Raw genomic sequence first — 12,887 nt, 5'->3', positions numbered from 1 at the left:
GAGGTCAGGAGTTTGAGACCAGCTTGGCCAAGATGGTGAAACTCTGTGTCTACTAAAAATACAAAAATCAGCTGGGTATGGTGGCGCATGCCTGTAATCCCAGCTACTCGGGAGGCTGAGGCAGGAGAACTGCTTGAACCCAGGAGGTGGAGGCTGCAGTGAGTCAAGATCACAAGATCGTGCCACTGCACTCCAGCCTGGGCAACAGAGCAAGACTCCGTCTCGGCTGGTGGGGGCAGGGATTAACCGGGCGTGGTGGCGGGCAGCTGTAGTCCCAGCTACTCGGAGAGGCTGAGGCAGGAGAATGGCATGAACCCGGGAGGCGGAGCTTGCAGTGAGCCGAGATCGCACCACTGCACTCCAGCCTGGGTGACAGAGTGAGACTCCGTCTCAAAAAAATAAAAATAAAAAAAAAGAAAATGCTTAAAACCACTGAAGGGTATACTTGAAGCGCACAATTTTTAAAAAATAGTTCAATGCCCAGAAAATCCCACCCATGCTACACAAGATGCGATTCTCTGCATGCACAGCGCTGGGTGGGAGAATCCAGAGACGGCTGTGAGGACAGGGGCCACGGCAGCCAATGTGGCCTCATGAGGAGTGAGGCTAGGAGCCAGGTCGGCCTCTGAGCTCCTCCTCAACCCAGGAGGTGTGAGGCCCTCTCCACTTGCACACCTACCTTTCACCCGAAAGAAAAAGACTGGCGAAAACAATGGCCCAGCTCACCGGACACGCCCCGGCTTTGGACGGCCCACCTTGACTGCATTGCCTCACGCTCGACATTTTACAGCGTGAGACTTCGCAAAGCGAGCCGGGTCTCGAGCACCCCAAACTGTTTTGCCTCAACGTGGCCCTTGGGGACGGCCTCCTGGGAGCCACTCACCGCCCTCTCGGCGCGGCTGGGCAGCACCACGCTGGCCAGGGGGATGCTGACCGGGAGCTTGTTGGGCTGCACGGTGCTGAGCGGGATGCTGATGGGCAGGCTGGTGATGAGTTCCCCGCTGCTGCCGTAGGCGCGCTCTCTCAGGCCCTGCAGACGAAGGCCCGACCCCCGGTCGCGGGTCAACAAACCCCTCCAGGACACAGGGACCACAGCCACAGGACGGGGCCCTGCTGCAGCTCTCTCAAGGTGGCCCCCAGGCTGCCAAGGCCCTGCAACCTTCCCCACACAGTCAGGCCCTCCTGGACACCGGCTTTGGGACACTCCAGAGGCACAGCACGCTCCTGGTGTCTGAAAGCAATGCCCATCTGTCCTCTCCAGCCTGCCAGCCCGGCTCGGTGGGCAGTCACCTGTGGGGCCACCAAGCCTCCCAGGGCCCACATCCATCACTGCCAAGTCCATGCAACATCACGGTCCTTCCCGCTCCATCCCTGTGCACACAGGCCAGTGACCCCCAGGCAGTCCTCGTGGGCAGCGGCTTCCCAAACTGGGCTCTGCGTCTCCACCAGCACTTGCCGTCCGTCACTGAGAACTGAGAGGCACCAGGGACACCCTGACAAACCCCACGTCCTCCACGGCACCTGCCCAGCGTCACCTGTGACCTGTCCTTACTGGCTGCCCCTCAACTTAGCCACAACATCCTCCTCCAGGTCAGCCCCAGTACCTCACTGTGCCCCAAGGTCAACTAGGACAACCCCTCCTGCTAGCAACTCGCTCAGGCCGCCTCTGCTGAGCACCTCCCTGAGCTCCGGGCAGGGGTTGCGGCCCACACCTTCTCACTGCTCTTCTCTCCAGCAAGCTGCAAGGCCCCAGGGGACAGGGGCCGCGGGTCCTGAGGGCTCAGCTTCATGCTGCCAGGCACGCTGGGGCTCTGGTAGGGAAGGCCGTTCTCCTTGGTGTGCTCAGCTCTGGAATGAGAAGCTGCAGTCACTCTCGAGGGCCGTGGGCTGGCACTCAGAGGCAGCAGCCTGGCCCAGCACCTCCCCACCTCATTCTCAACAGACGCACTCCTGCTGAGGACCCCTGACAGCCTGAGCGCACCAGGCAGAGTCGGCAGGCACCAGGTGCAGACCTCCAACCCCGCCAGGGCACTCACCTCGAGTGCAACTCACTGGCGGCCGGCCTGCCGGGCACCGTGTGGTCCTGGCTCAGGTGCCGCCTCAGCACAATCTTGGCGGGGGACAGCCTAGTGTAGTCGGGTGCGGCTAGGCCAGACAGCTTCTCCAGGCGCGGCCGGCTGCCGTGGCTGGGGGTGCAGGGCACCACCTCCTGGTCCAGGGGTGAGGCCAGGTACTGGGGTGTGTTCTGCTTGGACGAGGGCCGGCTCAGCGCGCCGCAGAGCTCATAGCCAGCAGCCTGGCCGTTCATGGACAGCTCCGGGCTCATGCTGCTCAAGTGAGGCAGCGAGAACTTGGCGCAGTCCAGCTCCAGGTGCAGCCGGCTGGCATCAGGCTCCAGCTCGCGGCCCAGGGCGCCCTTCCCACGCAGGTGCAGGGACAAGGCGTCGTCAGGCGGCACACAGGACTTGAGCTGCAGGAGCTCCTGCTGCCGCTGGCTCTTCTCTAGCTCCACAATGCTGATCTGCAGGAGGACAGACGGCGTCAGGCCCGCCCCACCTGGGGACCACACTAGGGACCCAAGACCGTGCCACAGATGGACACCCGGAGGGGTGGCCGGGACCCCCGCTGCTTGTGTGGGATGGAAAAACCAAAGCTGCCGACCACCTACAGGCGGGGTCGGGAAGCTGCGGGCATCAAATAAAGTAATGTGGAGGGCCGAGGATGGTTTTTGCTGACATGAAAGCACCTTCTCGAAAAAGAGCAACAGGAAGATACAGAGCACTCTCGTCTCTCAAAATAGACTCCAAGTGTGAAACATCCAGTTTTACTAAGTGTACAACCTGCGGAGGGACACGCCACTCAAGCGTGGCTGCTTCCCCGGGCACTGAGTCTGAGAGGGGCTTCTTCCTTTCAGTTTATCTGTTCTGTTTACCTGCTTTCCTTTCTTTTAACAAACACATTTTGTTATTTTATTACACAAAAAAGATTATGACAAAAATGGTCAGCACCCAAATATGCTCTTCCCGAGGGCTCTACTCCAGGCAGACCCATGGGGCCCGGCTGTGGTAACGAGGTCGGCGACCTCCGTTTCTCTAACATACGCTGGTGAGGCTCGCCTGGGCCACGCACGTGAGGGAGCAGCTCGGGAGCACATGGGTGGCTCTTCCCGACGTCTGTCAGTTGCCCGCGACAGCCCACCTCCAGGGACAGCCTTGCAGCAAAGGTTTGGTGCAGTCATTTGAATGGGCAGCAGAGGTCCGGCGACAGGGCACCAGGTCTATCAACAGTGAAACCACACTGGGGACATGTAAGGTGAGCAGGCGGCCACAGCCTCGATGGGACGGGGCTCTGGGAACAAAGCCCGTGACCTGCTGCTTTCTAGGCTGCATGGACCTGCCCGTGCCTGGGAGCAGGGAGGAGAGCACCTTCCCGCTGCACACCCTCCTCCACACTTCCTCTACTCGGCCACCACGAATGCATTTCTTGGTGTCAGAAAGTACAAGCTATTCATTTTTCAGATGGGAACTGGCTCTGTCGCCCAGGCTGGAGTGCAGTGGTGCAATCTCAGCTTGCTGCAGCCTCCACCTCCCGGGCTCAAACACGGCCCTTTTTGCCTCAATATGGCCCTTGGGGATGCCATCCTGGGAGCCAGAACTCCTGCCTCAGCCTCCCTGGGAGCTGGGACTACAGGCATACACCACCACACCCGGCTAATTTTTGTATTTTTGCTAGAGACAGGGTCCCACTGTGTTGGCCAGGCTGGTCTCCAACTCCTAGCCTCAGGTGATCTGCCCACCTCGGCCTCCCAAGGTGCTGGGATTACAGGCATGAGCCCCTGCACCAATCCAGCTATTTTTCTAATGAGCAAATTCTCCCCTATGAGTGTTATAGAAATGATTTGCAAGGAGGCAGCCAGGAAATCAGGAAATCCTAGGTTAGCGCTGTGCATTCAGCCAAGCAATCCCGAGATGCCCCCGAGAGCTGAGGGCTAGAGTGAGGCGGAGCCATCCACACGGCCAGCCTGTGGCCCAAGACAGAAGGTTCCACAGGCCTCCACCCAACTGTCCTCCTCCACCTTCTTCCTAGGCTGCTGCAACCGCAACCACCCTAGGCTCAACGCCATCACAGGGAGGCTGATGGGAGAGGCTCGGACACCACGGAGTGCAGCCTCGCGCGCAGCCCACCTGCAGCTCCAGGCAGTGCCTCTGCTTCTCTGAGATCTGGCTCTTCAGGGCCTGCTTCTCCTTCAGCAGCTTCTCTAGAGACAGCGTGGCCCAGTCCAGCTGCAGCTCCTCGCAGCGAGCCTTGAGCTGAGGGGACAGGGACGGGACAGTTGCGGCTGGCTGGCTGCCTGCCCAGCACACTCCACACTCTCAGAGCAGGGTTCCCTGGGCCTGCCTCACCCAACAGCCTGTGTGCTTAGGGCACAGACCCCGTTTCTGGAATAGCACGCTGAGGATGTGGAACAAGCGGAGACTGGGGCCCCTCACGGACAGATGAGGCAGCTCCAGCACCCACACCACGATGGCGGGATGCTCACGTGACCCCACACCTCGAGCCTGCCAGTGTGGCTCCATGACACCCAGGGCCGCTGAGAAACCATCCAGCTGAGGGGCCCAGGCCTGCCTGCTGTGACACGCTGGACAAGCTTTCACAGGTGGCACGATTCGTCTGGGAACAAACCCCACGACAGAGGCGGGCCTTCTAGAGCCTCCCGCCCGCAGAGGACACACCCACCCAGGCAGGGCCCCTCTGGTTCCATGTCCCTGTCCCTGCACTGCGGCACCCACCAGCTGCAAGCTCTGGCTGCGGAGCGTGCGGTTGTCCTGCTCCAGCTGCTCCGACTGCTCCCGCAGCTGCTGGTTATGGGCAGAGATCTCCTTCTGCGCTTGAATCAGGTCGTTGTAGGTCAGCGCCTTAACGCCCAGCTGGGGACACGGGGCGGGGTAGAGGTCATGCTGGTGGCCTCCAAGGTGAAGTAAGCCCCCAGGCATGACCACCCCTGCAGCCCAGCCCCTGGGACACAGCTGGACAGAGGCGCAGACAAGAAGCCACAGGAAGCCATACCGACGGACGTGGGCCACCCCAAGCTGCGCCCCAGCTGCCACCTGCCCTCTGGGGTCTATTACCTCATCCAATTTTTGCTGGAACAGTCTCTTGATCTCCTCCTTCTGGGCCTGGCAGTGGCTGAGGAGCTGCTGAGCCGTGCCCAGGAGCTGGGCATTCTTCTCCTGCAGGACCAACAGGGCAGGTGACTAAGGGCCAGGGCAGGTGACTGAGGGCCCACAGGGAGGGCCCACGCCCTGCCTCTCACATTTCCCGCAGATGCGCTCAAGGACAGACACGCCTGAGGGGACCCACACCGGGCTGAGATGCCAAGAAACACTCAGGCCGCAGCGGGAGGGGACCAGCTCTGCGTCAGGTTCAGTGCAATGAACTCTCGCCAGCTGGAGGGATGGCACCTGCCACCCCACCCGGACTCAGCCAGGGCAGTGCCCCCAGCCACGCAGAGGCCGGCCAGTGCCAAGGAGTTTATCCCAAGGCAATACCAGGGGATGGACTTTTCACACGGATCTGCAAGGAAGCCTTCTGCAGCGTAACAGCAAAAACTCAGCATCCGGAGGCCCACCTCCAAGGGAAGACCCCAGGAGCCACTGACACAGGACAACCTTCAGACACCAGCAGAGAACAGGGCCCCAGCCCAGGCATGCTGTCAGCTACACAGGGAGCAATGCATGTGCATATGTGCTCAAAGCACGCTATAAGCATTTTTTTTTTTTTAAAAACAAAACCAAAGTCCAAAATGCAAACCAGGGCTCAGGGACAGCCGACCTTGTGGCTCCAACGGCTTCTGGAGTTATCTCTGGGCCGCCAGAACTTCCACCCCATAGCCCGGCCCTAGCTCCCCACTGAAGCTGGTCCTCCAAGGCTCCCAGGGCGGGGCCCCACAGCCGGGACCTCAGGTGAAGGAAATCATGTATACGGTGGTCCATTTCCAGGACAAACTGCCTTGAATTGGCTTAGGTCAGCAAACTACAGAAGAGACAGCATGTACTAGGCCCCTGCCTGGATCGCTGATGCCTGCTTGTCAGCCTCCCCTGCACCCCCTTTCCCCCGCTTAGTTGCCCTCACCTGAACCAAAGAAGTTTAGTCTAAGATGAAGGTTTACCAGCCTGCAAAAGAGCTGGCTTTGTCTGTTCTTACCAGCCTGCCCAGCTACTTAGGTCATAAGTCAAATCCTTGAAGAGCCCCTGAGCTGACTGGGATTGCAACGCACAAAATGCAGCAGGACAACCCTAAAGAAAGCACCTACAGCCGGGCGCGGTGGCTCACGCCTGTAATCCCAGCACTTCAGGAGGCCGAGGTGGGAGGATCACGAGATCAGGAGATCAAGACCATCCTGGCCAACACAGTGAAACACCGTCTCTACTAAAAATACAAAAAATTAGCTGGATGTGGTGGCGGGCGCCTGTAGTCCCAGCTACTCGGGAGGCTGAGGCAGGAGAATGGTGTGAACCCAGGAGGCGGAGCTTACAGTGAGCTGAGATCGCACCACTGCACTCCAGCCCCTGATGAACAACCAATAGGCGACGTCCGGGAAGACTGTGACCTCACAGTACTCGCCTTTGAGGAACCGGGGGAGGGACCTGTGCACTACGGGGTAAGTTGCTTGTTCAAACTGTGCTGGGTGTGCCTATCAGACACCAGGTCTTGCAAAACCATGAGTAAAAGTCTCATTTTCGCTGTTTTCCGGGTCTCTCAGTCCATTCTTTGGGTTTAAACGGGTAGGTTTATTTCTCATAGCAGGTGAGCAGAGGAGGGAGCCCACTCAGGCCTGCGCTCCAGGGCCTCTGCCACAGGGGACAGACGCCCAGGAATAGGAACGACCTGCCTCTGTGCGGGAAGGCGGAATGCCAAGGGGGCCAGGACCCACCTTCTCCTGGCCCAGCAGCTCCTGCAGGCTGGCCTTGTACTGGGGGGTCTTTGTGTATGCCAGGAACTGCAGGTACTGGATCTTGAAGGACTCTGGGAAGAAAGGCGGAATGCAGGTGAGAAGAGAGCAGCTGGGACTGAGAGGGAAGAGGCGGGAGCAGCCCTTGAGAACGAGTCCCAGGCCTCGGCAGGTGTCAGGCGCTCAAGAGGCAGGAGCTCAGCAGAGCCCGGCGGGGCCCACGCCACATGCCCCAAGCTCGCAGAGCACTCAGGCCCTCTGACCCCTGCACAGCCGACTGTTCACTGCGTGGGGCCATCCTGGGCACTGCAGGGCCCTGAGCAGCATCCCTGGCCTGCACGCACCCTGTGCCAGCAGCACCCCTAAGTTATGACAATCGCAGATGTCCCAAGTGTCACCCAGCATCTCCTGGGTAAGACCACAGACAACCCACGGGCTGCATCTGAGCCTCTACTGACCCCTGCGGCAGGCAGACCCCAACCCTGGGTGAACTTCAGTGGGGTCCAGCAGGCGGGTCACGGGGGCTGCTAAGAGGTCAGCGTCACAACCCATGGTCCTCCTGGGATGACCCCAAGCCGAGAACCCTCCGCCGGACGCCTCGCATGGGCTCACCTAGCAGCTTCTGCAGCGCGGGCGGGGTGGGCGCCACCAGCAGCGGGTTGGGGGAGTGCCGCTGCACGCTCGGAGGTAGCTGGAAGAACGGGCTGTGAGGGGATCTGTAGGCATCTGGGAGAGCGGAGGGCAGGCGTCAGCACAGGGCAGGTGCCCAACAACCCCTTAGGATGGGGCCACCCTGAAGGCACAGCCACACCAGGGAGGCTCCACGGACACCCTGAACACCTGGGGCTCAAGAGGGCAGCATCCCAGCAGAGGGGACCCCAGGCATCCACAGTCGGGGAGAGCGGGGGCCGTGGCGTGGGGGTGGCTCACCCTGGGGTGAGGAGGCCGCCGTCTGAGACACGGTCTGGGCGTGCAGGGCATCCAGTGCAGTTTGGTTCTTCTTGGGCTTCCGCTCGGGGTTCGCAGTGTTCATCTTCTTGGGGCGCCCACGCTTGCGGCCGGCCATCTTCCTCCCCTTCTTGTTTAGCTTCTTCTTGCGGGCTTTGGAGGGAGACGGCTTCTTCACGGTGGCTGCTCCCGCCTTCTCTTCCTCAGCACCAGAGTCCTGGAGGACACAAGGGAAGAACAGGGGTGGGCGCAGAGCCTTCCGCCAATGGGGTCTCTCGGGCACGGGGCAGGTGCCCTCCAGCAGCAGGAGCCAGGCTGGGGCCTTACCATGGGGGCGTCGGCGGGGCCGGCCACCTTGCCCTCTGGGCCCTTAGTGGGCGTGGCTGCATTGCTCTTGCTGTCGCGCTGCTGGCGGCGCCGGGCTGCCTCCTGTTCCTCCTGGAAGGAGAGCAGGTTGAGCTACAGGAAGCCCCAGCGCTGCCCACAACCCTCCTGCACCGAGAGGCACGTGGAGCTCAGACTCGAGGGGGCCACAGGCCCAACTCTGTCCACTGCAAGTCCTCTGTGGCACAAATCAGGAAACTGAGACCCAGAGACAGCAGTGGGCTGCTTGGGGCCCCGCAGGCCAGGACGTGACCCGTGGGCACGGATGATGGCATTCACAGCCACTCCCACAATCACAGATGCCCGTCAGTAAGAAGCCAGACTGCGAGCCACAGAGAGAAAGAACCACATCCAAGACAGGAGACGAGAAGCCCCTCAGGCAGCAGGACCTAGAAGCCACAGCCCGCAGCCTCCCCTGCCCCTCTCTCCTCTCTTCGAAAGGCACCAAGACCCACGTGTGGGAGGCCGTGCATAAGTTCTCTGATGTGAGAGTTAGCGGAGGGCGCGACCCACGGGAAGGAGAACACAGGGTGCGCCGGCCACCTCGGGCTGTTCCCTGCTCTCCAGGGAAGACCCACATCCCCCTAAAGCATGGTGGGAAGGACAGAGGGCCCCCGAGGGGTACCACGCTCTGAGGCCGGGTTGGAACCCTGCCCTGGCTACAAATCCAGGCAGTGACAGAGCCCTTCCTGTATAGGGTTCTCCGCACGCTGGTCTTGTCTGACCCTCCAAAAGGAAAGGACGCCTGGACAAACATCCTCCCAGCTTTGGTGGCAAATAAGCAGGCAAGTCTGAGGCTGCGGAAGTGCCAGCGGGCAGGGCGGCCACTGTGGCTCCGGAGCCAGGCTTTCCCACCGCTGCTTTAAGGTGGGAGAGGAGAGGACAGCCCTGCCTCCGACGGTGCAGCGCGTGCAGGGCGCAGGGGCCCAGGAGCTGCACTCGGCACCAAGAGTGGGACAAGCACACATGTGTGGCCCCCCAGGCCTCAAGAGGGGGCAGCCAGCAGTGATGCACAAGCTTTTCACCCACCCAGCCCTTCAGTGCAACTCACCCCATCACCAAAACTAACCCAAGCCACCTCCCCAAAAATAGGTATTAACAAGGAGAAGGATGGCCCAGGCCAAACCATCAAAGACAAGGCAAAGCATGGAAAGAGAGAGAGAGCCAGAGAGAGGGTGGGAGAGAGAGAGAAACGGAGAGGGAGGGTGGGAGAGAGAGAGAGATTGAATGGTGAGAGAAAAGGGTCGAGAGAGGAGAGGAAGAGGGGGAGGACAGGCAGGAAAGGGTAGGGAGAAGACCAGGAGTGACAGTGGGGAGCAGCAGGAAGGAGGCGGGAAAGGGCACTGGGCCGGGCCCCAAGGGGCGGCAGGGCTGTGCTCCAGTCATGGCTCCTGAACCCGGCTGCACACGGCTTTCCGTTTCCCCACATCAGTGCATGCGTGTTATTAACCCAAGAGAAAAAACACACAAACTTACCCTGAGTTTTGGGTTTTTCAGACTAGAAAAATAGTTTTCAAGCTAAAAAGAAGAAAGAGAACTCTTATTAGAAGGGAGTCCCAATCTCTGTTCCGATTTGTCTGGACACCCAGGTAACATCAGCTCCCTGGATGGTGGCGGGGGAGGCTGTTCTGGTATCTGGGGACAGCAGGCATGCAGCTGGAGCCCCCCAGCGGCAAATGCGGATGTGACTAACCCAGCTGTGGCGGGGCGTCACCCTGAATTCACCAGCACGCGACCGGTGGGCGGGGCTGGTTTAAGCCTTCAGAACAGACACAGGGCCGTGGGATGTGTCTCTGCTTCTGGAAGAGGGAGGGCTTTCTGCACAGAAGCACCGTGCCCGCCTCAGAGGAGAAGGCAAGGGGCTGCGCCGAGGGCGTCGGTGCCAGGGCAGCTAAAGCAGCAGCACTGTGTGGGGGTGGGGGCCACACGGTAGGCCAAGCCCCCAGAGCCTCAGCCTCAGCTCACCATGCCTCTCGTCCCAGGGCCCTCGGGGGAGCAGTGGGAGGGCGCGGTGCATCTGCCTGGGGCTGTTGGTCCCCAGACAGCACCAGCGCTCCCCAGGAAGGCTCTAGTGGAAGCTCCGAGCACTGGACAGTGAGGGTCTAGACACACCAGCACCGCTGCAAGGAAAACCACTGCTACCCCAATAACAGGAACAGAGTGCCCAACCAAAGGACAGGAAAGAGATCAGGGGAAGCCTCCCAGCCCTGGAGGGCCGGCGCTGCCCACATGCCAGGAGGCTCAGGATACTTGTGCCATGGGGGAAGCACCGTGGGAGGCAGGCAGGCCGCACACTGGCCCAGGGCCGTGTCAGAGGACCCTGGGGAACACAGGCAGGGAAGAAGCATCCCAGACCCCACCCATGGACCCTGGTGTCTCCCCGCTCAGGACCCTCTCACATGGAGGGAGGTGGGAACAGGGACGTGGGACTCCTGTTCACAGGGGTCTCTGGATATGGCAGCCAGGACCCTTATGGTCACGCATCACTCTGATGGCCCCGCCCCACCCCAGGAGCTGAGGGTAGACTAGGGCAGACAGCACTCAGCCCTCACCCAGGACATGCCCAGCGCCTGGGAGGACCCTGGTGGGTCCTGCGGCGCGAGCAGTACTGAGGGGCCTTGAGGAGCTGGGCCTGAGCTCAGGGGCGGGGGGGCGTTGAGGGCTCTTGGGGGAGGGTCTCAGAGGCCACATGAGAAAGGAGGGAGGTGTGACGTGGGCGGGGTGGAAGACCAGGACGGCACTGCAGCTGGGGCGCTGCGAGATACTCACTATGGTGCGGTCGATAGTGTGCAGGTAGTAGGAGACTGGCTTCCCCGTCCACGACACCGAGCCCTTCAGGGGCGAGAGCTCCACCACGCGCATGATGGTGCCGATGTCTGCGGGAGCCACAGGTGAGGCTGGGGCCTGCGCCTGCCCACAGCCCCTCCATGCAGACTTCACCCACCCAAGGGCAGGCGTGGGGACAGAAGCCTGAGCTGCATGTCTTCCCTCTTCTCCCTCACTGAGTCGGGCCACAGTGGCCCACAGAGGCCGGCCCAGGGAGGTGCACCATTCAACACCTGGCCTGGGCCCCTCCAACCTCAGAAAAACAGCCACAAACCCAGCTGAGTGGCATGGAAAAGGAGGGGGAGATCTGGAAGCGACTTAGATCATGGCTGCCAGAATGGCCAGCACCCAGCAACACAGGCACCTCTTGGGTGGGCGCTCCTCAGGGAAGCCCCTCAGAGGAGGCTGTGCTGCCCCGCAGGGCCGGGAGCTGACAGAGCACGCAGCACAGCGAGGCAGGCAGGGGGTGCAGCAGGGGCCGGCTCCCTCCCACCCCGGGCCTGTCTCTGTCCACAAAAGTCCCGTAAATCCTTCACGCCTCCCCTCAAAGCCGGTGTCTCCCCCAGGAGTGATTCTACCCCCATGGCACACAGTGCTCTATGAGGACGTATGTGGTTGTCACGACCAGGGGTGCTCCTGGCATGGAGTGGGTGGACGCCAGGGACGCTGCTCAGCACCCTGCACTGCCCAGGACAGCCCCACCCCACAGAAGGATCCAGCCCCAGTGTCCACAGGGTCAAGGAAGAGGGACCTAGGAATACTGCATGTCAGATGGTTAAAATTACCCGTGTTAATCATTAACAACATGAGAGTTTCTTACCACTCAAGTTTCTACTGTTTATTCTGAAGTTCAGAGGTGCAAAGGGTTTCGAGGACACGATTCTGCCACCTGAAACACAGACACTGCTTACTGCCACACAGGGGAGAGGAAACAGAAGAGCAGACACCGTACTCAAGGTGACAGAGAAGGAACGATGACACGGAACACACACACACGCTGGGCTCCGGGTCCTGTCCACCTGCCTACAAGCAACACTAGGAAACACCTTCCAAGTTTAAGCCTATCCTACAAATAACTTTTTTTTTTTTTTTTTGAGACAGTCTCCCAGCTCACTGCAACCTCCACCTCCCTGGTTCAAGCGGTTCTCCTGCCTCAGCCTCGCGAGCAGCTGTGATTACAGGCGCACACCACCACCCCTGGCTAATTTTTGTATTGTTAGTGAGAGCGGGTTTCACCCTGCTGGCCAGGCTGGTCTGGAACTCCTGGCCTCAAGTGAGCGACCATGCCCAACCTCCTACAAATAATGCTTCTTTAAAAAACATTCTCAGCGGGGTGCAGTGGCTCATGCCTGTCATCCCAGCACTCTGGGAGGCCAAGGCCAGTGGATCACGAGGTCAGGAGACCAGGACCATCCTGGCTAACACGGTGAAACCCCGTCTCTACTAAAAATAAAAAAAATTAGCTGAGCGTGGTGGCGGGCACCTGTAGTCCCAGCTACTCAGGAGGCTGAGGCAGGAGAATGGCGTGAACCCGGGAGGCGGAGCTTGCAGTGAGCTGAGATGGCGCCACTGCACTCCAGCCTGGATGACAGAGCGAGACTCCGCCTCAAAAAAAAAAAAAAGTTTCTCAAGTCCTCACAAAACTGCAGCAGCCTGGACCCTGAGCCAGGGCTTCCCCGCGTGAAATGGGCTCTGCAGAGGAACCTCCCGAAACAGGAGTAACTCAGCCCAGCTGGGGACGCGGCTGTGGAAGAGCCCTGGGCAGCCATTGCTACAA

General features: G+C 60.5%; 1 protein-coding gene across 6 annotated transcripts in view; it reads right to left on the bottom strand.

Annotated features, from left to right (window-relative positions):
• DOT1L (DOT1 like histone lysine methyltransferase) overlaps positions 1–12,887 on the bottom strand; it is a 73,919-nt gene that overhangs the window by 13,425 nt on the left and 47,607 nt on the right. For 3 of the 6 annotated variants that reach the window (XM_055248670.2, XM_055248671.2, XM_063620610.1), the window contains exons 10-22: positions 11,931–11,999; positions 11,054–11,160; positions 9,761–9,802; positions 8,228–8,338; positions 7,883–8,117; positions 7,565–7,678; positions 6,935–7,026; positions 5,130–5,231; positions 4,791–4,928; positions 4,185–4,310; positions 2,037–2,521; positions 1,713–1,848; positions 884–1,030 (exon numbers count right to left, since the gene is read on the bottom strand). In XM_055248670.2, the coding sequence (XP_055104645.2) occupies positions 884–1,030; positions 1,713–1,848; positions 2,037–2,521; positions 4,185–4,310; positions 4,791–4,928; positions 5,130–5,231; positions 6,935–7,026; positions 7,565–7,678; positions 7,883–8,117; positions 8,228–8,338; positions 9,761–9,802; positions 11,054–11,160; positions 11,931–11,999 (1,904 nt within the window). The remainder of the gene's footprint in view (positions 1–883; positions 1,031–1,712; positions 1,849–2,036; positions 2,522–4,184; positions 4,311–4,790; positions 4,929–5,129; positions 5,232–6,934; positions 7,027–7,564; positions 7,679–7,882; positions 8,118–8,227; positions 8,339–9,760; positions 9,803–11,053; positions 11,161–11,930; positions 12,000–12,887) is intronic. The other 3 variants (XM_063620609.1, XM_063620611.1, XM_063620612.1) reach the window with 1 other exon arrangement.

Source organism: Symphalangus syndactylus, chromosome 17, assembly GCF_028878055.3.
Source record: "Symphalangus syndactylus isolate Jambi chromosome 17, NHGRI_mSymSyn1-v2.1_pri, whole genome shotgun sequence".
Classification (NCBI taxonomy): Eukaryota; Metazoa; Chordata; class Mammalia; order Primates; family Hylobatidae; genus Symphalangus; species Symphalangus syndactylus.
This window is presented reverse-complemented; position numbering and strand designations above follow the sequence as displayed.